At 56.8% G+C, this 27390-nt stretch overlaps 2 protein-coding genes across 5 annotated transcripts; one reads left to right on the top strand and one right to left on the bottom strand.

The window, feature by feature from the left end:
• On the top strand, positions 96 to 13777 carry RNF40 (ring finger protein 40). Of its 2 annotated transcripts, none has more exons than XM_021086412.1 (20): positions 96 to 227; positions 337 to 539; positions 925 to 1092; positions 1227 to 1368; positions 3029 to 3235; positions 3810 to 3931; positions 4050 to 4196; positions 4293 to 4367; positions 5156 to 5275; positions 5379 to 5558; positions 5769 to 5904; positions 6963 to 7084; positions 7172 to 7599; positions 7685 to 7802; positions 7922 to 8071; positions 8247 to 8459; positions 8539 to 8664; positions 10187 to 10327; positions 10414 to 10515; positions 12535 to 13777. In XM_021086412.1, the coding sequence occupies exons 2-20, from the start codon at positions 408 to 410 to the stop codon at positions 12709 to 12711; spliced, it is 3006 nt and encodes a 1001-aa protein (XP_020942071.1). In that variant the 5' UTR covers positions 96 to 227; positions 337 to 407; the 3' UTR covers positions 12712 to 13777. The 2 variants fall into 2 exon arrangements, with proteins under 2 accessions (XP_020942071.1, XP_020942072.1); XM_021086413.1 differs by having other exon boundaries at positions 5769 to 5901; positions 6960 to 7084; positions 12535 to 13770.
• On the bottom strand, positions 13509 to 25986 carry ZNF629 (zinc finger protein 629). 3 transcript variants are annotated; one of them, XM_005653002.3, is made up of 3 exons: positions 25587 to 25986; positions 23052 to 23159; positions 13509 to 22893 (listed from the first exon to the last, which is right to left on the bottom strand). In XM_005653002.3, the coding sequence occupies exons 2-3, from the start codon at positions 23122 to 23124 to the stop codon at positions 20351 to 20353; spliced, it is 2616 nt and encodes an 871-aa protein (XP_005653059.1). In that variant the 5' UTR covers positions 23125 to 23159; positions 25587 to 25986; the 3' UTR covers positions 13509 to 20350. The 3 variants fall into 3 exon arrangements, with proteins under 3 accessions (XP_005653059.1, XP_005653060.1, XP_005653058.1); XM_005653003.3 differs by lacking the exon at positions 25587 to 25986 and adding an exon at positions 23285 to 25269; XM_005653001.3 differs by lacking the exon at positions 25587 to 25986 and adding an exon at positions 24889 to 25269.

The raw sequence follows: 27390 nt of genomic DNA, 5'->3' as shown, positions 1-27390 counted from the left end.
TGGCAACTGCCTACCGGCCAATCACTGAGAGAAAGAGGAGGTGTTCAGAAAGAAACCAAACGGACGCAAGAGGAGGAACAAAGCACAACCAATAGAAACAGGAACTGGAGAAGATTTCGCCACATCCGGCGCTGCCTCTGGCGCCTGCGCTCTGTGCTGGGGGGCGGGGGTGCCCAGTGACGTCCGGTGAAGTCCAAGATGGCGGCGCTAGGCTGATCCTGCTGCTGGTGAGGGGCCCGGGGCCGGCGGGGCGGGGTCCGGCAGCTGTGTGCGGGGGTAGGCTCGTGGCTGCGGACCTCCGTCCCCTTCCCCAGCTCTACTCTCTGTCTTCTGCAGGTGACGGAAGTGCCGAGTCCGCCTGCCTGACGTCCTCGAGAGACCGGGGGCCGCTCCTCGCCGCCGCGGCCATGTCTGGGCCCGGCAACAAACGCGCCGCCGGCGATGGGGGCTCGGGGCCCCCAGAGAAGAAGCTGAACCGCGAGGAGAAGACAACAACAACGCTTATAGAGCCCATTCGTCTTGGGGGCATCTCTTCCACGGTTCGTGGGCTCCTGCCCCAGCCCGCCCAACTTCCCAGAACCGTTTTCCCAGTTCCCCAAGTTTAACCAGATCCACTTTACAGAGCATTCTGTTGAAGGAAACCTAGGACATGACGTCTGCCTTCCCCTCGCAGATAGGCAAACAGGTTCCCAGAGAGCGTGTGACAGACATGTCAGACTTCAGGTAGAAAGAGGCAGGAGCAGAACGTGACGCTCCTTACAAACAAGACGCTTCCTCCGTGGGTGTCTGAGCTTTGTATGTCCTGTTAGCAGTCTGCTCCCCTCTCACATCCGTTCTATCTGCTTTCCTTTGTCTCTTTCTCTGATTGGTTTCTTGGGCCCTTCTTGACCCTCTCTCTCCTCGGCCCCTCTGTTTCCTTGGTAGGAGGAGATGGACCTGAAGGTTCTGCAGTTCAAGAACAAGAAACTAGCAGAGCGATTGGAACAGAGACAGGCTTGTGAAGATGAACTCCGAGAACGAATTGAGAAACTGGAGAAGAGGCAGGCTACAGATGATGCCACACTCCTCATTGTCAATCGCTACTGGGCCCAGGTGAATGCCCCTCTCCTTTACAAGACTGGGCTTTGATCCAGCTGCCAGTTCTCAGACTTCTCTGTTAGAAAGGGAGTATCATGCTAGGAAGCACCTGAGGGATTCCTAACATTTTTGGTGCTTTCTCCTTTCAGCTGGATGAAACTGTGGAAGCCCTTCTCCGACACCATGAGAGCCAGGGGGAGCTGTCTTCAGGGCCAGAGGCGCCTGGGACCCAGGAAGGGCCAACGCGTGATGAGACCCCTCTCACAGAGCCAGGAACATCGGAGCTGAGGGGTAGGGCCAGAACCCTAGGATCTAGGAAGCTTAATTAAGTTCTGGGAAAGGTCCTGGAGAGGAAAGGATCTTGATAATCAGGCTGCTGAATTCCCTGCCTATACAAACACACACACACACAATTGATTTTATATTTGGGCAGCAAATCACAGTGGATAAGAACAGAGACTTTGGAATCTGAATGACTTGGTTAAGAGTACAATTCAGGTTTTATTTATTTATTTTTTTTGTCTTTTTGTCTTTTTGTTGTTGTTGTTGCTATTTCTTGGGCCACTCCCGCGGCATATGGAGGTTCCCAGGCTAGGGGTTGAATCGGAGCTGTAGCCACCGGCCTACGCCAGAGCCACAGCAACGCGGGATCCGAGCCGCATCTGCAACCTCCACCACAGCTCACGGCAACGCCGGATCGTTAACCCACTGAGCAAGGGCAGGGACCGAACCCGCAACCTCATGGTTCCTAGTCGGATTCGTTAACCACTGCGCCACGACGGGAACTCCCAATTCAGGTTTTAAAAGTATTACATGTATTTGTATTATGACTGTGTACTTGGCACTGGTGTAGATTTGGAGGAGACAAAGATAGTTAAAAAAAAAAAAATTACTGGGAGTTCCCTGGTGGCTCAGTGGGTTAAGGATTGGCACTGTCACTGTGTGGATGAGTTCGAATCCTGGCCTGGGAACTTTTGCATGCCGTGGGTGTGGCTGGGAAAAAAAAAAAAAGGAAAAGAAACACTGTCTTAGCTATTAGGGTGAAAGTGACTGTAAACCACACACACACATAAAAGCAGAAGGGCTCCTGAATGGGAATTGGTATGTGTGCACTAATTTATTTATTTATTTATTTATTTTTGTCTTTTGTCTTTTTTGTTGTTGTTGTTATTGTTGCTATTTCTTGGGCCGCTCCCACGGCATATGGAGGTTCCCAGGCTAGGGGTTGAATCGGAGCTGTAGCCACCAGCCTATGCCAGAGCCACAGCAACGCGGGATCCGAGCCGTGTCTGCAACCTACACCACAGCTCACGGCAATGCCGGATCATTAACCCACTGAGCAAGGGCAGGGACCGAACCCGCAACCTCATGGTTCCTAGTCGGATTCGTTAACCACTGTGCCACGACGGGAACTCCTTTTTTTGTGTGTGTGTATGTGTGCACTAATTTAGTTTGGGAAGGCAGAGAAGGCATTTCTGAGGAAATGTTTGGAAGCTCTCCGTCCTTGAGGAAATTACCTCCTGGAACCTCAGTCGTTGCCTTTTTTTTTTTTTTTTTTTTTTATTTTTTTATTTTTAGGGCCACACCCACGGCACATGGAGGTTTCCAGGCTAGGGGTCCAATTGGAGCTATAGCAACGCCAGATCCACGCGGCATCTGCGACCTACACCACAGCTCACGGCAATGCCGGATCCTTAGCCCACTGAGCGAGGCCAGGTATCAAACCCTCAACCTTATGGTTCCTATATGGTTCCTAGTTGGATTCATTTCCGCTGCGCCATGATGGGAACTCCAGTTGTTGCCTTTTTAAGATGGGATAATGTAGTGCTGCAGGCATTGGTTGTGCTGATTCAGTGAGCCATAGAGAGCCGAAGGGCTCCATCTGGAGCTTGGTACAGAGTGATGGTAACTATTGCTGTTATCCTGATGGGGGTCTGTCCATCCCTTGTAGAGCCCCTGCCAGTGCAGCTGCGGCCCCCGCTCAGTGAGCCAGCCCTGGCTTTCGTGGTGGCCCTGGGTGCCAGCAGTAGTGAGGAGGTGGAGCTGCAGCTTCAGGGTCGCATGGAGTTCTCCAAGGCAGCTGTGTCCCGCGTTGTGGAGGCCTCAGACCGCCTGCAGCGCCGGGTGGAGGAACTCTGTCAGCGAGTTTACAGCCGAGGTTAGTTCTTGGTGACCCCATCCCAGAGATGTCCATCCCCATTTGCACCTTCATGGTATCCCCTCAATACCCCTGGCCCCGAGGCAGCCACAGTTCCCCAAGAAGTAAATGAGCCATGTTCTCAGAGGAAGGCTCAGGTGGTAGGTAGATGGGGCCTCTGGCTTGGCTTCCTGGAGGTGAGCTCTGGAGAGATGGTGGGAGGAGTTGTTGATGGCTGGAGGGGCTTCCCACCTCGTGGCTAGAGACCTCATGGGAGCGCTTCGCACAAGCCTTAGTGTCCAGTGCTGATCCGCAAGACGTGGCAGCAAGTGCCCAGGCTTTTCAGGCAGACTGACTTCTCCCAGCCTCAGTCCTGTCAGTCCAGCCTGGGTGTTCTGGGGTGTTCTGGGCAGATGGCGCTCCTCTCTGAGCCGGTTTCCTCCTTTGTACAATGGGGATAAAGACCCCTGGCTTTGTTATGAGAAAAGGCAAGACAGCTGGTGGATGACACTGGGCACATAGCAGACTCCAGAATGAGTTAGTACTTTGCCCCATTGCACTGGACTTGGCTCTTACCTGAGCTCTGCCTTCTCAGGGGACAGTGAGCCCCCCGGTGAGGCGGCTCGGGCGCGCACCCGGGAGCTGGGCCGTGAGAACCGGCGGCTGCAGGACTTGGCCACCCAGCTGCAGGAGAAGCACCACCGCATCTCGTTGGAGGTAGGAGTTGGGCCTTTGGGGGTGGGATTAGAACCAGGACAGGGTTTGGATTAGATAGCCACCCAAGGATCTCAGCCAAGTCTCTCATCTGAGCATCTGTCCCCGTCATTGTCCCTAGTACTCTGAGCTCCAGGATAAAGTGACATCTGCAGAGACCAAAGTGCTGGAGATGGAGACGACGGTAGAAGACCTGCAGTGGGACATTGAGAAGTTGCGGAAGCGTGAGCAAAAGCTTAATAAGCACCTGGCGGAGGCCTTGGAGCAGGTGAGGCTCGGGCACAGGGTCATTTGGAGCCAGTGCAAGGTACTTGGGGCCTGGGCTCCTCTCTTCCACCCCCATCTGTCTCTCTTCTCTCCACAGCTCAACTCTGGCTACTACGTGTCTGGGAGCTCCTCGGGCTTCCAGGGGGGCCAGATCACACTCAGCATGCAGAAGGTGAGCAGCAGCTTTCTCCCTCCCCCCACCCCCCACCCCCCTACCCCCCCACCCCCCCACCCCCTCTCTACTGCATCATTGAGATTCTCCTCAAGGTTAAGGACAGACGTCCAGCTGTGGTCCCTGAGGACTTTTCCTGTCACTCACGCTGCTTCGTTTCCTGCTCTCACATGTGTATTCAGTAAATAATTGCCGAACCCAGTGAAGCACTGGGTACTGTGCTTCAAAGCAGGCACACTGGAGAACAAAATAGACAAAAGTCTTTTGTGGAACTAGGGTCCTAATTGGGGGTACTGATAAGAAGTAGGTAAACTAGTACATCAGTTGGTTTAAAGTACTGCAGAGAAAAAGTACCTCTTAGCAAAGAGACGTGGGGAATGTTGGAGTCACCTGGTATTCTCAGCTGTGTGGCCCAGAAAGGGCCTTGCTGTCACTGTCTCATTCCTTGTCTTGCTTTTGCTCTTACCTCTTGGTCATTGCCACCTTCTCTTGTTGCTTCGGGGGGTCACTGTGTCCTGTTTCCCTCGACCCGGCTTCCTCTTTGGGTCTTCAAGGACGGCTTCCGTGAGCCCTGCAAGTTCCGTGAGCCCAGCACTGACCACGCACTATTACATTTTCTCCCATTTGCCTGGGAGCCCTTGGGAAAGCTCCTGATCTGGCTTGTTCCTGGCGCTTCAGAATACATCACCGCGCTACAGAGGGGAGCCTGGGTGGGGGACGTGGTGGGGGATATGAGCAAAGCATCAACCTGGCCTGGCCTGCCTCTTACGGTCCTTCCCACTCCACAGTTTGAGATGCTGAATGCGGAGTTGGAGGAAAACCAGGAATTGGCCAATAGCCGCATGGCAGAGCTAGAGAAGCTGCAGGCCGAACTTCAAGGGGCTGTGCGGACCAATGAGCGTCTCAAGGTGAGCTGTGTTGGGGGCTGGGAGGGCCTGAGCCCTCTGAGCTGTGTTGGGGGCTGAGCTCTGAGTCCCCTCACTGATGGCCTTTGGCCATCCCTGCCTGTAGGTGGCCCTGCGGAGCCTTCCTGAGGAGGTGGTGCGGGAGACAGGAGAGTACCGAATGCTGCAGGCCCAGTTCTCACTGCTCTACAACGAGTCTCTGCAAGTGAAGACCCAGCTTGATGAGGCCCGGGGGCTGCTGCTGGCCACCAAGAATTCCCACCTGAGGCACATTGAGCACATGGAGGTATGCCCTTGGAACGGGGCCAGGGGACGAGGGTAAGGGCCGGACTCTTAGGGTCAAGTTGTTCCTGGGTCAAGGTTGTCAGGAGCCCTGTGTGCCTGTTAGGGGTCCCTTGGGAATCCATCCTTCCTTGCCACTGAGGCCTGAGCTGGGATGGGGCAGGCTTGCCAGGAGCTAAGGGACTGTGGGGGTCCTTGATGCCTCCACCCACAGAGCGATGAGCTGGGGCTACAGAAGAAGCTACGCACAGAGGTCATCCAGCTGGAGGACACGCTGGCCCAGGTACGCAAGGAGTACGAGATGCTGCGCATCGAGTTTGAACAGAACCTGGCGGCCAACGAGCAGGCGGGGATGTGGTGGGGGCGGGTCGAGGTGGGGCCTTATCTGGGATTGCTGGGCCCTGGTGTGTGGCCAGATGCTCATCCAGATGCAAGAGGTTAAGCCCCATCATTTGACAGAGCCTCACCTTCCTGTGGAAAACAGGGACCACACCCCCCCCCCGGCTTACAGCCAGCTGAGATGGCTGGTGGAGCAGACGCAGCCAGAACAGGCGTGCTCAGCCCCTTCCATGGTCCTCTGGCACCGCTCTAGAAACTTAGAGATTAACGAAGACCACCTAGGAGCCAGGCCCAGTTCGAGGATTTGGGGTTATGCCAGGGCACAAAACACAAGGAATCCCCACTGTTGTGGAGCATGTCGTAGTGGGGAAGAGACAGCAGAGGCGAGTACTTGCACGTGTGTGTGAGGTGACGACAGATACGCCAAGAAGAATAAAACAGGGTGGGAAGATAGGAAGTGTTGGGAGAAAGGTCAGGGAAATGTAACTAAGAAGATGACATTTGTTAGAAAAGCTAAAAGAAGTGGATTAATTTACTTTTGTGAATTTACAGTTAGTTATGTGTTCCTTTAAAGGAAATTTGGAAATATTTTGAAAGCCTGCAGTAGCAGAAATAACACATAGGCAGCGTTGGGTTACCTTTCAGTGAATTTCCTTCAGTTATTTGATGAGATCCCATTCTTTGTCGTCTTTTTTTTTATTTTTTTGGCTTTTAGGGCCATACCCGCGGCATATGGAGCTTCCCAGGCTAGGAGTCCAATTGGAGCTGTAGCCTCCAGCATACACCACAGCCACAGCCACGCCAGATCCAAGCTGTGTCTGCGACCTACACCACAGCTCACGGCAACGCTGGATCCTTAACCCACTGAGCAAGGCCAGGGACTGAACCCATGTCCTCATGGATCCTAGTTGGGTTCATTACCACTGAGTCACAACAGCAACTTCGAGATCACATTCTTCCTAAGGCTTTGGTTTTCCTCTCCTTTGTAATGGGCATGATGGCTCTGGCCCTGCCACCTCTGCCACTGGTTGGGCCCCTAGCCAGTCCCTTGGTGCCTGTTCTCTTCCAGGGCCCATCAACAGGGAGATGCGCCACCTGATCAGCAGCCTCCAAAACCACAACCACCAGTTAAAGGGGGACGCCCAGCGATACAAGCGGAAGCTGCGGGAAGTGCAGGCTGAGATCGCCAAGGTGAGGAGAGGGCTGCCTGGGAAAAGCTGTGGCTACATGCCAGTAAGCATGTCACCCCCCCATCCCTGTTCTCTCTCTGCTTTGCAGCTCCGGGCCCAGGCCAGTGGCTCTACCCACTCCATCCCCACCCTGGGCCACCCAGAGGACTCCGGCCTCAGCACCCCAGCCCCAGGGAAAGAAGAAGGTGGCCCAAGCCCTGTTGTTGCCCCTGACACCAGAAAGGAGGTGGCTTCAATGCCTGGCACCACTATTACTACCTCCTCGGCAAAAAAGGAAGACTTGGGCCCCCCAGAGGAAGAAGCCCAGGCCCTGAACCCCGGGGCCCAGGGCCCCTCCTCCCGGGGCCGAGAACCCGAGGCCAGGCCCAAGCGGGAGCTTCGGGAACGCGAAGGGCCGGGCCTGGGACCCCCATCTGTGGCCTCGGCACTCTCCCGGGCTGATCGGGAGAAGGCCAAGGTGGAGGAGGCCAAGAGGAAGGAATCAGAACTCCTCAAAGGTCTCCGCGCAGAGCTCAAGTGAGGCCCTCCTCCTTTCTCCTTCCAACCGCTGCCCAGTGGCCTCCAACCCTAGTCACCAAGGCTTCCTCCTGTACCCCCCCAGGAAGGCCCAGGAAAGTCAGAAGGAGATGAAGCTGCTGCTGGACATGTATAAGTCCGCGCCCAAGGAGCAGCGGGATAAGGTGCAGCTCATGGCAGCCGAACGCAAGGCCAAGGCTGAGGTGAGGGCAGGTAGGGCCTGTGGGACGCGCAGAGAAGCTGCCTCAGGGGGTTCAGACCAGAGTGGAGCCCTAGGGGTGCAGTACTGGGATAGAAGAGCTCCCTCCTCTGGTGCTGATAGGTCGACGAATTGCGGAGCCGGATCCGGGAACTGGAGGAGAGGGATCGGAGAGAGAGCAAGAAGATCGCCGATGAGGATGCCTTGCGGCGCATTCGTCAGGCAGAGGAGCAGATAGAACATCTGCAGCGCAAGTTGGGTGCCACCAAGCAGGTGTGACCCCCTTCTGGTCCCCTTGCCTCTGAATGTTGGAATTCTCCAAACTTCTTGTAGTAGTACACAGCCTGCATTTGCTCAGTGGTTCCTCGGTCAGCCGTGTGTTCCTCTGGTTTCCCCGCTGTCCTGTCCCTCTGCCACATTCCCTCTTGCCCCTGCCCACTTGCTGCAGGAGGAGGAGGCTCTGCTGTCCGAGATGGATGTGACAGGCCAGGCTTTTGAGGACATGCAGGAGCAGAATGGGCGGCTGTTGCAGCAGCTGCGGGAAAAGGACGATGCCAACTTCAAGCTGATGTCTGAGCGGATCAAGGCCAACCAGATTCATAAGCTGCTGCGGGAGGAGAAAGATGAGCTGGGCGAGCAGGTTCTTGGCCTCAAGTCTCAGGTAAGCTTGCCATGGGCTGGGAGAGTGGAGCTGGAGAGGCAGGGATGTCCCAGCACTGAGTCCCCACCCCTGCCCTCAGGTGGATGCCCAGCTGCTGACCGTGCAGAAGCTGGAGGAGAAAGAGCGGGCCTTGCAGGGCAGCCTTGGGGGTGTAGAGAAGGAGCTGACGCTGCGCAGCCAGGCCCTGGAGCTCAACAAGAGGAAGGTGAGGCTGTACGTGAAGGTACAGCGACCTGGGATGCTGGCTCACACTCTCACTTTGTGATTCTGTCTAGAGAACTCCAAGCAGACCACCTGGGCTGAAGCCCCGCTCTGCTTCCTCTCTCAGCCTGGCTCATGTGTCAAAACACTCATTGAATTCCAGGCCCTGCGCCCAGAACATCCCATGAGTGGTCACGTTTAGGTGTCACCATAACCCCACAGTGGTGTTTGTTGTCATCCTCCTTTCATAAGTGAGGATACGGCTCAGGCAGGTAGTTGACTTGCTTAAGAAAGAGAAGAACCGGAATGTGGGCCTGGGTCTCCCTGACGGCGGCGTTGGCCAGCCATGCGATGGGGCTGGTGGCCCTGTCATGTGGATGGATGAAACCTAGAATGTCAAACTCACGGTGGGTGTTTCTGAGGGGAGCAGACTTAGGAAGGGCCTGTGTCACCATCTTGGTTTCACTCTTCTAGTTCATAGTAAAGGCTTACAGTTAACACTGAGGTGTTCCTTTGTGGCTCAGTGGGTTAAGGATCCAGCATTGTTACTGCTGTGGCGCAGGTTCGATCCCTAGCCTGGGAACTTCTGTGTGCCACAGGTGTGGCCAAAAAGAAAAAAAAAAAAAAAAAAAAAAAAGATGAATGTTGATTTTCATCTTCTTTTCCCAGCTGGACTTTTTCTCCTCCACTGAGCTCATTCATTTACACAGTATTAGTCATGCCCTCGGGAGATATCAGGACCTACACTCAGTGCTGGGGGCTCATGGGAGCAGGACAGCCCTGCTGGAAGTGGGGACTTCCAGATTTTGGGGGGGGGGGTTGTCTTTTTCCCATTTCTTGGGCTACCCCTGCAGTATATGGATGTTCCCAGGCTAGGGGTCTAATCAGAGCTGTAGCCGCCGGCCTACGTCAGAGCCACAGCAACGTGGGAACCGAGCCTCGTCTGTGCCCTCCAGCCCTACACCACAGCTCACGGCAACACCAGATCCTTAACTCACTGAGTGAGGCCAGGGATCGAACACGCAATCTCATAGTTCCTAGTTGGATTCCTTAACCCCTGAGCCACCACAGGAACTCCCGGGAATTCCAGTTGTGAGGGATGGATAGGAATCCTACAGATGAAATAGCATTATTACAGATGGCAGTAAGTTTTATGAAGGAAACTGAAGTGCATAAAAAAAAAAAAATAGTATATAGCCTTTCTTGGGAAGGGACACTGAGCTGAGGCTTAGGAGGAGTGGCAGGAAAGAAGTGTGTGTGCAGGGGGAGTTGAGGGGAACAGAGAGGAGCCCTGTGCTCTTCAGGAGAGCATCATGCAGCTGAGAAACTGACAGTGTTGGGGATGAGGGAGAACAGGAGGAGGTGAGGGTGGAGAGGTCCGGAGGCAGCACCAGCTCCAGTGGATATACTGGACTTGATCCCAAGAGCAGGAATCCCTGGATGTTCAACCCCCTCATCTGGGGGCCCTGGCTCCATGGGGCCGGACTCCCCAGGCTCAGGCGCCTGGTCCCCCCCTACCCCCGTAGGCTGTGGAAGCAGCCCAGCTGGCCGAAGACCTGAAGGTGCAGCTGGAACATGTGCAGACACGGCTGCGCGAGATCCAGCCTTGCCTGGCGGAGAGCCGGGCTGCTCGTGAGAAGGAAAGCTTCAACCTCAAGAGGGCTCAGGTGTGTGGGGGGTGAGGGCTGGCAGTGGGGGCAGGCGGTTTGGGTCGAGGACCCTTGTGCTCAGCCCAGCCCCTCTCCTGCCCCAGGAGGACATCTCCCGGCTGCGGCGCAAGCTGGAGAAGCAGAGGAAGGTGGAGGTTTACGCAGATGCTGATGAAATCCTCCAGGAGGAGATCAAGGAGTACAAGGTGGGGTTGTGGGGCTGGGTTGTGCTCTGCTGACCTAGGAGCTCAGGTGAGGGTTGGTGAGAGCTCTCATGGGGACCCCAGAATTAGGCAGGATAGCAAGATGTGGCCGAACCCATCGTGGAGCGTCAGGAGCGTCAGGTAATATGTTACATGCCAGGCAGAATGCCTGGTTAGGTGTGGGAGGGCCAGGCACTAGATTTGGTCTCAGAGCTCTTAAAGCTGACAGTCTGTTGGAGGATAAGCAGGGTGATAGCAGAGGCTGGAGGAGCTGTGGGAACCCTTAGCAGCCCTGAGGCTCAGCAGGCTTCCTGGAAGGAATATCCTACAAAGGAAAACAAGGATGAGGCAGGGTTGGCCATGAGGCCATGGAAATGGCAATAGCAGAATTCCAGCAAAGGGAAGAGCAGTGGAGGCCCTGGTTGAGAGAGGTGTGCTCCAGAGAGGCTGGACGGCTGTAGTTGGAAGACAGAATGTGGGCCTTGTGGTGAGCGACAAGCCTGAAGGCAGCTGGGCAGCATTAGATCCTGAAGGGTTTGGTTAACTAGGTAGAGACGCTGGGCTTAACCTCTGTGCAGTGTGGAGGCATCAGATGGTCTTATTTACGTATTCATGTATTCACTGGGTGGGGTGGGTGGAATCAAGCCCTTTTTATTGAGAGGCTTTGGGGGAGGTGTTCGAAGGGCTGGGACATCAACAAGATCCGATGTCCTTCTCCCACCAGGATCTCCCCAGCTTCACAGTTGCTGAAAGCGACATCAAAGGGTTTTAAACCAGAGAGCAGTGTCTTAAGGATGTTCAGAATGAGGCGGCTGTGGGCCTTCTTGGGAAGCTGTCTGGGAAGGCACACACAGCAAAAGGGCTGGTCCAGAGGACAGGGGTTTGCAGAGTGGGCAGCAGAGGTGGCAGTGCCACATAGAACCGTGGTCACCCCGGGAGGGTCTGTGCCATGAGACAGAACAGGGGTCGTTCTCCCGCATTTTCCCTCAAAGCTTCAAGGATGGGCAGAGGAAGAGAAGCCTGTGGTTTGGGAGAAGGAGAGCAATCTAGAGGGAGTTGACTGGGGAAGGGTTTCAAGGAGGCAGGGGGAGCTGAGTCAGAGCTGCCAAGAGGGCGAATGAAGCAAGTGATGAGAGATGCCTTTAGGACTTGGCAGTCTTGGTGGGGATGGTTCCTGGGTGGAGGTGGAGGTCAGACCACCTGTACTCTCACCTCCTGGAGTGAGAGGGTGGAGGGTGAGTCAGTAAATAGACAACCTGCTTCAACAGGTTTGGCCTTGAAGGGGCAGAGGCAGTCAGTGGGGAGAAGGGAGGGGTCTGGCGACACCTGTCACCATCTGATGGGCAGGGTCTGAGAGCTGGGGAAGAGGTGATGTGTCCAGTGAGATAATCAGGTGGCCGGCTGGGCTGGGATTTCAAGGGCAGAGGAGGAATGCTGGGGAGAGTGCTGAGTTGAGGGAATTTCCTGTCTGGAGTGGAGGTGGTGAGACCTGGTGGGAGGTGGGAAATTTCAGGCTAGAAGAGATTTGTAAATTCTCCATAAAGAGAAATGAATCCAGGGACGCACAGTAGGATCTCTGAACAACACCAGGGACTGAGCCAGTTGAGGGTTGAGAACAGAGTTTCTAGAGACAGTGCCATGCCCAGCTATCACTTAGCAGGTCCAGGTGGAAAGAAAGTAGGTAGCTTAAGCCAGGATTGGGCTTTGGCCAGCAAAGGCCAGGGGAGAAGAGATGGGGCACAGGAGCTCAGGCTGGAGCTTAGGGGTCATTGACCTTAGGAGGGGGCCTGTGGCCATGACTTACCAGGTTAGAGTCCACACTATGCTGCTTTCCAGTTTTGAGACCTCTGCGTCTGAACCTGTTTCCTCATGCAGAGAGTACTCATCCCCCCTCCCAGAGCTAGCAGGGGAGTTAGATACAGCTGCTGTGTGGTGGGCTTAGTCTGGAGCACCTCTTGCTGTCAGCTTGGGGTCTGGGCACTGTCAGGATTGTTCCCGAGCTGATGCCTTTGCCTGGCCCAGGCGCGGTTGACCTGCCCCTGCTGTAACACCCGCAAGAAGGATGCAGTCCTTACCAAGTGCTTCCACGTTTTCTGCTTCGAGTGCGTGCGGGGCCGCTATGAGGCCCGACAGAGGAAGTGCCCCAAGTGCAACGCGGCCTTTGGTGCCCACGACTTCCACCGTGTCTACATCAGCTGAACTCGTAACTCAGGGGACTTTGGAACACCCACGGACTATGGGGGCTGTGCCTCCAGTCCCTCCTCACCCCACATCCAGTGGCCCCCACCCTCCATTCTGGACCCTATGGGCCCAGCCCCTCCCCACGTAGTTGGTTCGGGGGCCCCGGTGCATGCTAGTGGGTGTGGGATCAGCCAAGCTCAGTTCCACCTTTTCCCCAAGGTCAGAGCCACAGCTTAGGGGGCACTCTCCCTGCAGGAAGGGCCTGCTGTGAGGGGCCCGGAGCACTCAATGGAACTTCCTGGAAGCTGGTCCTAACCCTTCTTCCACCATCTCCACTGCCCATCCCTGCCCTAAAGGGTGAATTCCCCGGGCTGTGACCTCTCACACAAGAGAGGCTCACTACCTGCTTATACACCCACAAATGAGGATCAGGGGTGGGCTGGACCCCTAGCTCCTTGCTCTGACTGGTCGGGTAACTCTTCACATGCTGCTCCTGGGCAGAGCTTTCCTCCTGTGGAGTTCCTTGTGCTCTTTGGTCCTGGTCTTGTGCACAGAGCACCCCCTGGGTAGGCGACGGGGCACCATCATTTTCCTCTGGGAAGCTCTAAGGCTGCTGCAGTCACCTTGCTCTCCTCTCAGGAGTGCTGAACCAAGATCATCAGTTTCTATTCTAATCAGACCCCTCCTGGTCCCCTCACTCCCCAGCCCACTTAAAACCCACCTCATGCTTCCTTAGGCTCCTCTGGTCCTTACCCTTGTCTCTGCTTTCATTCTGGTGGCCTTAACTGCAGTGGAGGCAGAACTTTCCAGGAGGGAGGAGGGACACACTAGCTGCTGGGCCAACTTCCAATCATTCCAGATAGAAGAGCTTCATCTAACACCCTGTGACTGAGCCTGTACCCACAATGCTTCCTGTGCTGCCGGCCCCAGCAAACTCCATGGGCTCTGAAGGCATTTTACAGGCGCCTGGAAGGTGGAGCTGCTGACAGGTGCGAGGGTCCACTCAGACCCACAGCCCTTGTTCTGGAGGTGACTTGTATAGGCTGTTAATTGTTATGAATAAACGTCCAAACCTCAGCCTATAGTCGGAGTAGCCAGGCTAACCTGCCCTACATGTGGTCCCGGATTTTGGCTGTTAAAACTTGTTCCCAGCGCTACCCTGTCTGGCCTTTGAACCTGGAGGGCCTGCACAGATGAAACCCAACACCTAGCTCTGCTTAGACCTAAGGGCTGTCTCATATCCCAGACCGGGCCCATGAGAGGGGCGTGTTTTGGGGGAGAAAGCATTGTCGTCAATCCTTTGCCAGCTGGCCCTTCGTTTTCCTCAGGCTAAAAGCGGACAGTCCCTGGATCTCCTGCAGCTCGGGAGGCCCTGTCCTGGGGGTCGGGGGGCCGTAGGGGGCGCTCGCCACGCCCCCCCCCTCAGTCATTGGTGGCGGGGCTGCTGGGAAACTCGAGTTGCATCCTGGGAAATGTAGTCCGCTATTGACACCTGACGACAAGATCCTGGGAGGAGAGAGCTGGACCCCAGTCTTTAGGCTGTCTCCCCCGAGCAGCTTCGCCCGCTCCCTCCCCCTCGGATGGACAGACAGGACACCTTAATGGGTGACATCTTTCATTGCCATTTGCGCTAGCCGCTGGCTATGTCCTGCGGTACATGTGTGTGGAGTGGCGCTTGCAACTTCAGCGCGCTGTCGGGTCAGCAGACGGAGCCTTCACCGAGACTGAACTGGGGCTCGCGCTCTGGCAGGTGATGGCCGGGCTTGGTGCCGGAGCAGGAATCGGAGCCATGGCCACAGGAGCGGCCACCGGCTTGTTAACAGTCACGGCCTTGTGTGACCCCGCAGTCTTAGCGGTCGCTTCTTCGCCAGCACTCGCAGCCTTATCTACTTTCGGGCCCCACCTGGTGTCCAAGGTTTCCGCGGGGCTGCAGCGGCTGGACCAGGTCGGACTGGAGACGGAGACGCGGGCCACTGTGACTTCCGGCGCAAGGCTGGCGGCGGCGGGCACGCTCGCTGAGGCACGGGCCGCTGCGGGGGATGGCATGGGGCCGCAGAGGAAGTGTCCGCGGCCCCCGGTTGTAATGGCCCGGTTATGGTTGCCAGGGTGGGGAAAACGCAGCATATTGCATCATAGAGATGCGGACCGGCTCTGGGTCAGCCATCCTCTGTGAGCACTACCCTCTCTCTCTGTTGTCACCGCCGCAAAGACGCCTTAGCAGATGCAAATAACTGCACACCCCCGTAAATATCTTTCCTAGGCTAGTCCAGAGAGCCTAAAAAGTCTGAACCCTCATGATTAATAAAGTAGGCGTCAAACCGCTTCCTCAAGCTGGAGCCCAAGAGAGTGTAATAGAGATCCCAGAATTTCAGGGGGAGGAGCACTGGCGCCTTAGGGTAAAACACTCCGCAAATTGCAATGCGCCTGCCCAGTGCTGGGAGGATCGGTTGGTCGTAGGGGCCTTCTACCCAGGAGGTTACAACCCCTAGTAGCTTCTGTGGCTGTAGCTTCCTGGAGCCTTGAGATGGGCAGGCCAAATCTCCTCTGGGACCAAGCACATGTTGGCCTCAGTGGCAAAGTTAAGGCTGTCTGATTGGTCACAGGGCCCAGTGGAGCATTTGACATTGACCACCCTCTGAAAACTTGCCTTGGGCCCTGTGATGCTACACGCTCCTGGTTTTCCATCTTCTGCTGATCCTCTTCCTCTACCCGCCCCCAAGCTAACTGCTCTTTCTTCTCTGCCACCCTCCCTGGGTGTGTTTAGCTACAGCCTAGCTGCTAAGGCCCCACACCTCCAGCCCCTTTCTCTTTCCTGGGCTCCAAACCTGGTAAATCATCATTCATGGCCGGGGTTGGGTGGGAGTAGGGGGTAAGATCACATCACTCTCCTTAAAAAAGCCCAGTGGGGGAGTTCCCATTGTGGCTCAGCTGTAAGGAATCCAACTAGTACCTAGGATACCGGTTCGATTTGTCGCCTTGCTGAGGAGGTTAGGGATCTTCTGGTGAGCTGTGGTGTAGAGTCAGATGCAGCTCGGATCCTGCATTGCTGGCAGCTGCAGCTCAGATTGGACTCCTAGCCTGGGAACTTCTGTATGTCACATGTGTGGCCTAAAAACGCCAAAAAAAAAGGTGCTCTTATCCCCAAGTTACTCAAGATATTTCCACACTCTGGTCTCTGCTCACTACCTTTTCTCACTTCCTACCCCTCTATAAGTCCCTGCCTAACTGTCATGCACCCTCTATGCCCCCACGCCACCTCTGGCCCCTACACATCCGGTTGCCTGTCCCTGCAGCCCTCACCCCTAAGGTCACTTCCTCCAGCCAATTTCCTGACCCTCTGCTTTGGAAGGTACCATGTCCAGGTCCACCGCCCCTTCTGCCAAGTATGAGCCAACATGCTCCAGTGCCTCTTCTTCCTCTGTAGCCTCCTCACTTTGCTGAGGACTCCTGTGCTGAGGCAGCTCAGTGTCCCAGGGCTGGGAACACAGGGAATTTCAGCTAGCCCTCTCTGCTCACCTCTACAGGAAAGGCACTTCCCCTCCTCTCCCCACCCCCTTCTTTCCAGATGGAGGAGGAGAGACACTTCGGCCCCTCCTGGGAGTCTGGGTCAGAGTGACACAAGGGAGGCAGGCAATGGGTTAGTGCATGTGTTGACCTCAAGCAGCCACTCAGAGGCCATGGCCAGGCCTGGGCATGGGAGATGGCACTGGGGGAAGCCCACAATGAGGATTCAGCAGAGCAACTTCTGCATGGCCCAGACAGCACGGAGCCCAGGCCAGGCCCAGGCAGGCCCGGCAACGGGGGAGGAGAGGCTTGGTCGGGTGCAGAGTTTGCTCCTGGCTCTTGTGGTTTCCCTCAGGCACATGGCTCCCCTTCTCTTAGCCCCTGCCTCTGCCCATGGTGGGGGTTCAGGGGTCATATCAGGAGAGCAAGATGACAAACCAGGTCTTCCCTCCACCTCTCCCCAAGGTCTAGGACCCAGGCAAACCAGAGGAGGTGGGCACCAGTTTTTGCAACTAGATCTTAGGCGTGTTCCCTTGTGGCACTGTGGGCGCTGTTGGCCAGAGAGGCCTCATGGGGCTGGACCTGAGCCAGCCAGTGCCAGAGTCACCCACCAGGCACCGAGAGGCCAGCATGTTGTGCTGCTTGGCTCTGCCACCTTCTCAGCACATGTCTCCCCCTGTCCCCCAAGAGGACAGACTTTAAAACTCCATAAACCTCCAGGCTCCCACCAGCAAGCCCTGGATGGGAATTTTAGGGCCTCCAGGAAAACGGGTGCAAGAGCGGCCTGCAGCTGGGCTGAGCTCTCGAGGTTGCACGTGGACCCTGCCCAGGAAAGAAAGGGCTCTCTGGGCTTGCTCCAGGCTCACGAGAAGACAGAAACCACCTGAGACGTCTGATTCCCTTTATTCTCTTCAACTAATCAACATGACCACCGGTGACACAACACTGTTATTGACACACAACACTCAAAGTGGGGGTCTCTCTTCACTCCAGGGGGACAAGTCAGGGGAGTGGGGCTTCCCTAATGGAGACAAAGGAGTCTGGGGCCGCTCCCCTCAGGGGCGGGGTGCCATGGAACCCCATCTTTTGGTTGTGATGGTTTCAAGTTTCCCCACCCTTCAGGATTCAGGCCCCATTCTCTCAAGCTCCCATCTGACCTCCATATCCATAGCAGTTTCAAGTTTCACCCTAAAGCTCAGATCAGTTTCTATTCTCCCCTCAGCTTTCACCAATGACACTGTGACCCTGCCTTGGGTTCCCCCACCAGGCACTTGTGAAGAGTCAGGCCTGCGTGGAGTCGGACAAGAGGGCTTGCCTACACTCTGCTTTCCAGATTCAGTTCTGGTGGGAAAGTGCCACAACCCCTGGGCCTTGGCCTGAGCTGGGGACTCTGGACACCGCCACCTCCCCAGCCTGCTCCCTGCTTAGATCCTCCCAGCAGAGAGGTTGCTCTGGGAGGGAAGCACCAGGCTAAAGGAGTTTGCGGAGTTGGCCAACAGCGAACAGGTCACACCCAGGAGTCTCCGACCCTGCCCCCTTTCATGCTATGAAACCCCAGACCCCAACTAATTGTGTCCACATCATCCACTCTGTACCGGAGCCAAGACCCCTGGCCCTCGCCCATCCCTACAACATGCGAGCATCCTACTATGTATGCTACACCCTAGTCCTCAATAGGCCTCCCATGAGCCTTTGAACTTACAGACCCATCTCCCCCCAGCACTGGCTCCAGAGCCCCAAAGGCTGCTCCCCAGGACTTTCCTAGAGACAGATTCCCAGACCTGTTTCCAAGGGGATCTGCTTCTGGCTTCATCACAAGGTGGTGTCTCCGCAACTGAAGTTTCTGCTACCATCGTAGAAGGAAGAAACCTGCCTGGGGACTCATCTCCTCTTCCTCAGGCTCAGCAGAACACCCCATTGGGTGACTCTGTCAGCAGAGGCGGGCAGGCCTGCTTCGCCCCTCTCAGCAGTGCTTTCCGACCTGGCACTTGGGTGGGGTGGGGACTTTATGCAGATGTCAAGAAGGGTCTCCCCACAGTCATCCCAGGCCTGCCGTTGCCTTCTCCCCAGCAGGCCGACCTTCTTCCTCCCACCGTGTTCTGGATTTCCAGCTCTGATATGTGAGAGTCATCCCTCTGGGGACAGGACAGATGAAGGGTGAAGGCATTTCACCTTTTGAACACTCAGGTAGTGGAATCAGGTCTCTTCCACAGGTTTGTCAGAAGCTGGGTCACCCTCTCCAGGGACGTGACACCTGAAAGGCCACCTCATCTGGTGTCCAATTCTTACTCCAGGACCACAGTGCATTGCTGGGCAGGCTGTGGGCGCTTCCACTGGACCCAGCGCTGGACAGAGCCTTCGCCTTCTCCAGGGTTAGGGGGTGGGGTTCCTGTTATGAACATTTCAAGAGTTCCCTCTCTTCAGCCATTTTAGAGGACAGCAGTCTCTCCCTGCCACACACTCCCAGCCACGTGAGTGGGTCTGGCTGGGATAATGAAAGTATGTCACCGTGTGTGCTGTGTGAGGCCAGGAGAGCAGCCTGGCCAACGAGGGTATTTCTCATCCTTCTGTTTCCCTCGGGAGGTTTCTGGCCAAGGAGGAGCCAAGTGGGTGGGGTATGTTCCTTTCCCAATCGGCCAGTGGGCTGGCTTGTTACAACCGCAGAGGCCTCCGTGTACTCTTTGGGGAACCACAGTCCAGTCTGTGGGGTGTTCCCGACACCCCACACAACATGCAGGCTGGCCTGGCCTGCTGGCAGCCTTGCTAACAGCTGAGGTGAAAGGTTTCAAATCGGCTTGCTGCTGGCCAACCAAAGCTCTGTCCTGTCGACTCGCTGGCCCTCATTGCCACAGAGAAGCCACACTGGGCTGTCTTGACGTGAGATGTCTGGGGAGGATTACACCACACACAGGCTGAGTCTCTGCAAGGCTTTATTCTTTGGAGGTCGACCAGCAGCGCTTCTCCCTCTCCGACTGTGGACAGAAATCGAAGAAACGGGCTGCCACTGCAGCAGGACTGGTGGCAGGTGGCAGGAGACGCCTCCTGACAGTGAGACCTGAGAACGAGGCAGGAGGGGCCCTCCATCCCTGGGGGCTTGTCAGAGGAGATGTCCCCAGCTTGGCTGGGGGAAGGGGGGTCCTGCCTGGCTGGGAGGCCGGGCAGGGGGGAACCCTGGTGGCCTGAGCTGGGATCTGCTTGTATTTGCAGTTTAACAAGCTCCTGGAGGACCAGGCAGCCTGGGTTTGCTGGGTTCCGTTGCAACGTCTCCCCACCTCCACCTTCCTCAGCGCACTACTCGTCCTGATTTTGGTGGCGGTTCCCTCGTGTTCTCACACACGCCATGCCTTTATGCTCCTTTATGAACTCCAGCCTTCAAAAAGACCTGACATTTTCTTCCGCCCCCGTGTTCGGGTTCTTTCTCATCAGGAACTCACACGGAGGGCCTCTCCCCTCACACACAATGGCATCTGAGAGTGCCCTGGTAACCCGGGGCCACGAGCTTGACTTTCCTCTTCCTAGTTCCCGGATCATTTCTCCTCCCTCTGCCTTTCCTTTTCTGGTTCCACGCGATGCCCACACTCCTTCCTCCCCGGCTGAGCAGTGTAATTACCCCAGGCAATAATATCCCAGGCTCTGGGAGAGAGGCACCCACCCACCCTCCAGGGGGAGGGAACGTGCGGAGCAAGTTCATGGGAGATTCTTCTCTACCTTCTAAGGGTCACTCCTCCCAGGTCAAGGCCACTGTGGGATTCCCCTGCACTTCGGCGACCCTAGAGTTTCACAAGGGTTTCGATACAGTTTTAGAAGGTTGTCTAGAGACATATTGGGGCCTCTTCCTACAATTAATAGGGCTTTTATCCACTATGGTTTATAGGGTTTTTCTGCTACAGACTTAAAAGGGCTTTTTTTTTTTTCCTACATATTTATAGGGTTTCTAACCCAACAGTTTTTCTCTACTGCCTTATAAGTGGTTCCCACCAACAATTTAAAAGGGTTTCTCATCACTGATGTAAAAGCACTATTTTTTACCCATGGTTCTCCCTCCTCTGCTTCTCTACAATCTGATAGGGTTTTCCTCCTTTCCCCACATAATTTTTGGGGCGATCCAGAGTTCCTCTCAGGAGAGAGAGGCCCCCTGGTCTCCAGACCCATTTCACAGGGTAACCCCTGGGTGGCAGCTCCTATGCAGAAGGAGGGCTGCGACTTCTGTGAAGCCGTCTCCACACTCGGGGCACAAATAGGGCTTTTCTCCCAAGAGCGTTTTGGGGCCTTCCCCATCCTCCTGGCTGCTGCTGCTCCCTGTGGGGGCAGGGGCAGGGGCCTCTCCCTCCCCTTCCTGGCTTGTGGACAAGGGGGCTGGCGCTGGGAGGGGGTCCTCGGGTCCGGGGGACTTTTCTTGGGTGTGGGTCTCCTGGTGCCGGATGAGGGCAAGGCGATCCTGGAAGGAGGCCCCACAATCTGAGCAGCTGTAGGGTCTGGCCCCCAGTGGGCTCCTGAGGTGCTCCAGGAGGACAGACGAGCTCTTCCCCAGCTCCGGATTCTTCTGGGGTTTCCCGCCTGCGTGGACTTTCTGGTGTAGCAGCAGCTCGGAGCTGAGGGCAAAGCTTTTTTTGCATTCAGGGCATTTAAAGGGCTTTCCACTTAGGAAGGGGCTGGGCCCTGCCCCTTCCCCTACACCAATCCTATAATCAGGAAAGAGAAAGGGCTTTTCGCTGCCGTGGGTGAGCTGATGTTGGAGCAGCACCGCCCGATCCAGAAAGCTCTCTCCGCAGTGGGAACAGATGTAGGACTTGGAGGAGAGGAGCCCCAGCCTTTGGCTGAAGCTCTCCTGCCCTTCAGGCATTTTGAAGGCCTGTCCAGGGGGCTCAGCTCTGCCCTCTGCAGCACCTGGATAGGAATTCCCTCCAAAAGGGAGCCTGGGAGACCGGAACTGAGGCGGCTTAGGGGCTGGGTGGGCGGGGAGGCCGTCGGAATTTTTATAGGGGTTTTCTCCAATATGGATCCTCTGATGCTGCATGAAGATGCCCTCGTCGTTGAACCCCTTTCCACAGACGAGACACTTGTGTGGCTTGGCTCCGGGGGGTGGGGTCAGCAGGGCAGGGTCCCCGAGCCCCAGCAGACTGTCACCCTGAGCTCTTCGGGCCGGGGTCTTGCCCCTTTCGTGGATCACCCGATGCTGCTCCAGCTCGTGCGCCTCCAAGAAGGCCTTGCCGCAGTCGGAGCACACGAAGAGGTTCTCGTCCATGTGGGTGCGCACGTGCGTGATGAGGTTGGAGCTCTGGCTGAAGCTCTTGCCGCACTCGGGGCACTTGTAGGGCTTCTCGCCCGTGTGCGTGCGGCGGTGCTGGATGAGGTGGGAGCTGCGGATGAAGCTCTTGCCGCAGTCGGAGCACTTGTAGGGCTTCTCACCCGTGTGGATGCGCTGGTGGCGGATGAGGGTGGAGCTCATGATGAAGCTCTTGCCGCAGTCGGCGCAGATGTAGGGCCGCTCGCCGCGGTGGATGCGCTGGTGGTTGATGAGGTTGGAGCTGACGCTGAAGCTCTTGCCGCACTCGGGGCACTTGTAGGGCCGCTCGCCCGTGTGCGTGCGCTGGTGCCGCAGCAGCGTGGCGCTCAGCGTGAAGGTCTTGCCGCACACCGGGCACTTGAAGGGGTCCTCGCGTAGGTGAGTCCGCTGGTGCTTGATGAGGGTGGAGCTGTGGCCGAAGCTCTTGCCGCACTCGAGGCACTCGTAGGGCTTCTCGCCGGTGTGCGTGCGCTGGTGCTGGGTCAGCTCGGAGCTCTGGATGAAGCTCTTGCCGCACTCGGTGCAGCGGTACGGCTTCTCGCCGGCGTGGATCTTCTGGTGCTTGAGGAGGTTGTGGTTCTGGCCGAAGCGCTTGCCGCACTCGGGGCACTTGTAGGGTTTCTCGCCCGTGTGGGTGGCCTGGTGCTGGATGAGGTCCGAGCTGCGGTAGAACGCCCGCCGGCACTCGCCGCACTTGTACGGCTTCTCGCCCGTGTGCGAGCGCTGGTGCTTGATGAGGTTGGTGCTCTGGGTGAAGGCCTTCTCGCACTCGGTGCACTTGTAGGGCTTCTCACCCGTGTGCGTGCGCTGGTGCTGCACCAGGTTGGAGCTCCAGCTAAAGCACTTGCCGCAGTCGGGGCACTTGTAGGGCTTCTCGCCCGTGTGCGTGCGCTGGTGCTGCACCAGGTGCGAGCTCTGCGTGAAGCTCTTGCCGCACTCGGAGCAGGTGTTGGGCCGCTCGCCCGTGTGGATGCGCTGGTGCCGCAGCAGCTTGGACCACTGGCTGAAGCTCTTGCCACACTCGTTGCAGATGTAGGGCTTCTCCGCCCCAGATGGGCGGCCCTGCACCAACTCCCGCAGGCTCGGCTCACTGGCTGGGACCACCGGGGGGCTGTTCCAGGGGGTCAGTGTCCCCCACTGCCAACTGGCCTCACAGGCCTTGGTCCAGTCCGATGGGGCCGGCACTACCTCGGGGGCTGGAGGGTCCACAGGGGTCTGTCGGTCCAAAGGGCTGGAGTGACTCAGTGGGGATGGAGAGTCCCGGGGAGCTGAGGGATCCTGGGAGGGTGTCTCCAGGGGCATCTCTGGTGGGTCCTTGAATTCTGGACTCTGAGCTGGATCTCCCAAGATGATCTCCTCCCCAGAACTTTCCTGCTGAGGGCTCTCCTCTTCGTTCCCACTCTCGGCACCTACAGAGAGAATGGGAGTCTCCAGCCCCCATGTCCTTTTCAGACACAGGATTGGGCCTCCTCCATTCCTTCCCCCAGCCCTCCCCCCAGAGTCCGGGCCCCTCTTTGAACTGGAGCCACAGTCTTGTCAGGCCCACAGTCCCATCTGCACGCCTCACCTCGCTGAGCATCGCTGGGGCTCTGTTCAGGGCCCTGTAGATCTGGGCCCCACAGCACTGTCTCAGGCTCCATCCCAGAGCTCAGGACTGCCCAGGGCTCCCGGGACCCTGGCGGAGGAGAGAGAGGACACCATGGGAGGCGACCCCGCCTTCCTTCACTCCCCCACCCCCCCTCCCCATCTGCCCACCCCCCCCAGCCCTTATTCCTCGAGATGTCAACTTCAGGCTCCTACCTCTCCATTTTCGTGGGCACTGGCTCTCACCGCGGCCTCCCCCCCACAGACCTGATTTCCTGCTTCAGATCTTAAGATCACGACTAAGCAAGGAGGTTGAATTTAAGAGTGTAATTAAAAGCTCATCAGTCATAATAACCCTTTGAACCCAGTCTGGGGGCTGAGAGGTATCTGACACGACAGTGAAAGAAGGCTCTCCACCCCACCCCTCCGATGCCCAGAGGCTGGAAAACTTATTTTGCTAATCAGAGGATGCTCATTAAGACTCTAATTTCCCTCCTTAATGCGGCTGCTAATTGGGACCAATAAACTTTCTTTGCGAGCCTCACAGAGCACCAAGACTGCCTGGAACACTTAGTTTAAAAAAAAAAAAAAAAAAAAACCACACCAATTTCCCTGAGGGGACAGGGCCCTTCAAAAGACTGGGGCACTTTTCCGTTATCCAACCACAGAAAGGTTGAAGGTTAGGCCAGAAGTAGGGGGAGGAGGCAGTTTAAAGCCCCGGGTGGGGGCTGCTTCTATAGAACTAACTGAAAGGGAAATGCAAAGGAAAAGATAACTCCTGGAGACCACCTGACCCAAGCCTGCCTGGGCTCATATTCTCCCCCAACCCTCCCCCAGCCTGTGATACACCCCAGGTATCAGACTGTCCATTTTACAGATTAAGAAACTGACACCCAGGGAGATTTCTCCAAGGTCACAGGGCTACAAAGTTGCAGAGCTAAGACCAGAAACGCAAGATTCTGTGTCTAGCTGGTCCCAGCCTCCAAGAGAGGGAGATGACCTTGAGAGTCATGTGAGACTCCAGAAAGTGGGCAGCTGGGGAGAACACAGAGCCTGCTAGCCACGGGAACACAAAAGGAGAAATTCCTGGGACCAGGAGGCTTTCCCGGGCGGCAGTGGCAAAAGGAAGGGTTGGATCCTGACGATCTGCATCTATGAACTCAAAACAGCACTCCCCACTGAAGCCTTCCGCTCTCACTCCCATCCTGCACCCCATCTTCTGACACATTTTCTCCTCTTCTCGCTGCCCTATTTTATTACTAACACAGAACAGCTGCTCAATAAATGTAGAATGAACAAAAGATGAATGAGATGCCTCTTGCTCCCACAAAACCTGTTTGGTCCAATCCCTTTAGAGGGGATGGCAGCAAGGGAGCAGGAGTTTAGAGGGAAAACACAGCCAGCTGTCACTCCAAAAAAGGATGATCTGATACCAGAATACGGGAAGGGGCCAAAGGAGCTAAGCACTAGGAGGGGACCCTCCCACAACGTCTAAACCCTTAAGAGAGTCCCTGGGCTCCACATGGCCATGTGGGGTAGGCACTGTGTGTCTGGGGGCAGTGGTGCAAGGACTCAGGAGGAGGCAGCTGGGTGGTAACCAGAGTGAGGCAGGAGCCAGCAGAACCCTGCCACATAACAGGAGGAGATGGGAGTTAAGATTTTAGGAAGTAAATGAATTGCTTCATCTCTGCAGCTCCTTACGTTGTGAGAACCCCCACTCCCAGCCCTAAACGTCTTTGGGGACATGGAAGCAGGGACCTCTGCCAAGCTGGGCGGCTGCCCCCGCTATGTTTGCTGAGGACAGGTAAGAGCTTGTGTACCTTGATCGTCTGGAAAATTCAAACTCAGCGGTCCAGTGTAGAAGGGAACGGGTTAATGACAGGGCCGACATGGAGTATGAAAGTGGGGAGAAGGAGCGAGGCAAGAAGTGCTGGGGCCTGCACCGGCCTCTCCTCGGACCTCAGGCCAGTCCCACGGCGGAGGGAGGGCGAGCGAGAAAAAAGGAGAGGAGGAAGGCTGCTTTCCAGAGAGGTGTGGAGAGCGGCCCAGGGTGACCCTGACATGGAGGCAGCTGCGGGAATGCAGCCGCCCTGGCCTCGGCCCCCCCGCGCCCGCACCGGCCGGGACCCTGGACTTCTGCTCCAGCCGGTGCCCGCGACCCTCCTTCCGGCGCCCAAGCCCCAGCCCCCGCCCGGCATCCTCCCCTCCCCTCCCCCGCCCAGGGCACCCAGGATTCCCGGCTCGCCCGCGGCGCCCCAGCCCCCGGCCCGGGCGGCCGAATTCCCTCTTCCCAGAATCCTCACGCCCTCCCCTCCCCCACAGCCAGACCCTCGCGCTCTTCCCAGAATCCTCGGCCCTCGCGGCCCCTGCCCGGCCCCCACCCCTGCCTCGGGCGGCCCGGGGGCGGGGGAGGGGGCTCAGGCCCGGGCCCGCCCCGCCTCCCGCGCCCCATTGTTCCCCGGCGGCCGTCCCGGGCCCTGCGGGCCACCCCCCGGGAACCCTGGCGTCCCCAACTCACGGCTCTGGGGTCTGGGAGAGGCCGCAAGGCAAAATCCAGCCCCAGGGGACTTAACCCCTTGAATGCCCTGCCTTGGGGGGCGGGCTAGATGCCGAGGACTCTGGGGTCCTTCTCAAGGGGTGATCCCAGGCTGAGGACCCGGGGACCAGTTCAGGGTGACTGGGACGGAGCAGGAAGTGACCCCAGCTTCCCGGGCCCCTCTAGCCTGGAGTCAGAGCATCAGCTCTATGGGATTTAACCCTTTGGCTCCCACAGCTTGGGAAAAAAAAGAGTACGGGGAAGCGGGGAGGTAGCCGAGACGACGCCCCTCTCTCCGTCTCCAGTGGGAGCTGGTTCTGGGGGAAACCCAGACGCCAGTGAGGGGCTCCAGATTTCTGGCCACCTACTACCATCTCACAGGGGCTCCGCCTGCCGCTCCCGGAAAGCCCTATCTCTGATTTGGTGGCTGCTGTTCCCCCGGGGCCTGCCTTTGTTGGGACTCAGACCCAGGGTTGGGGCTTGGAAGCCCCCGGGGTTGTGGGGTGGGAGCAGGGGCTGGCACGACACACCCAGAGCAGGAGCATCCTACAGACTGAAAAATGGCTTCGATGAAGTGAGAAGTGACAGCAACAAGAATTTGGGCTGAAGGGACCAGCACAACCAATGAGACATTTGTGGCAGCCTGTGCCTCTGGCCCCAGCCTCACGGAGGGTGTTGGCGGCCCCTCATCCTCAAACAGGTCCCCTGAGAGGGGGAAACCAAGGCCCTAGGGGTGGCAGGAGGGAGGAGAGCCAGACCTTCTCCCCGTAGCTCTGAAGGCACCCTGCTCAGAGCAGAAGAAACCTCTTGAAAACCTGGGGGAAATGTAGGAACCTCCCAAGGTCCAGGTTATCTGGGCTTCGGATTTTTACAGCCGTTATGTCTTTCCTTCCTCTACACAAGCCGTGATTGTCCCCATTTCACAGAAGAGGGAAAAAAAGGTGTGAGAAGTGAGGCAGTGGCTTCAGGCCCTGCCATCCTTACTTAAATGTAACACATTGGTGTATGGAAAGCCTTTTATTATACGGCAATGTGGGGACACCTCAAAGTGAAACATCAGACTTTCTGCCCTCAAGAACTCAAGAGGTTTGGTGTGTGTGTGAGAGAAACACAAAGGAATTATAGGAAAGCGTCAAAAGGGCTAAATGTCCAGAGATATGAGGGAGCAAGAGAAGGAACAAACCCTGAGGGAAAGGTAAAGGGGACACAGCTCCTCTGGGCCTGCATCTGGGCTTTGGAGCTGTGGGCTTGGCCTCTGCTCCCTTATCAGCACTGTCTCCTTCTTGAGGCCTATCACCATCTAATCCCTGGCTCCCATCACTGTTGACAACTCCCTCTCACCTTAGGGCCTCTGGCTTCCCCTTGTTCTCCTCCCCCCCTTGTTCTAGAAGCAGCCACCTGCATTACCTGGACACAATTTGACTCTCCTGCACACACAGGCATGCAGGTCAGCTCCACCAGGGCAGGGGCTTGGCCGTGCCTAGAACAGGGACTGGAAGGGAGCAGGTGCTCAGTGTGTGGAACAAAGCTGTCCTGCCTCAGGTGTTTCTAGATTAAGCCCTGAGGCCCCAGGAGATGGGACAAAGTTGGGCAAAGGCACCACTGCTGGGCTCCAACTACACAATCACATTTGCCCACAGACCCCACCCCACCCAAGACACAGGTGAGGACGAGGCCAACTGGGGATCAGAGAGGCTTATGGGCACATCCTGAAACCCTCTCTTGCTCTCCCAGGGCTACAGAAAGCTGATCTGGACCTGGGTCAAGGAACAGTGAAAGGTGAATT

The sequence above is a fragment of the Sus scrofa genome, chromosome 3, assembly GCF_000003025.6.
Source record: "Sus scrofa isolate TJ Tabasco breed Duroc chromosome 3, Sscrofa11.1, whole genome shotgun sequence".
NCBI lineage: Eukaryota > Metazoa > Chordata > Mammalia > Artiodactyla > Suidae > Sus > Sus scrofa.
This window is presented reverse-complemented; position numbering and strand designations above follow the sequence as displayed.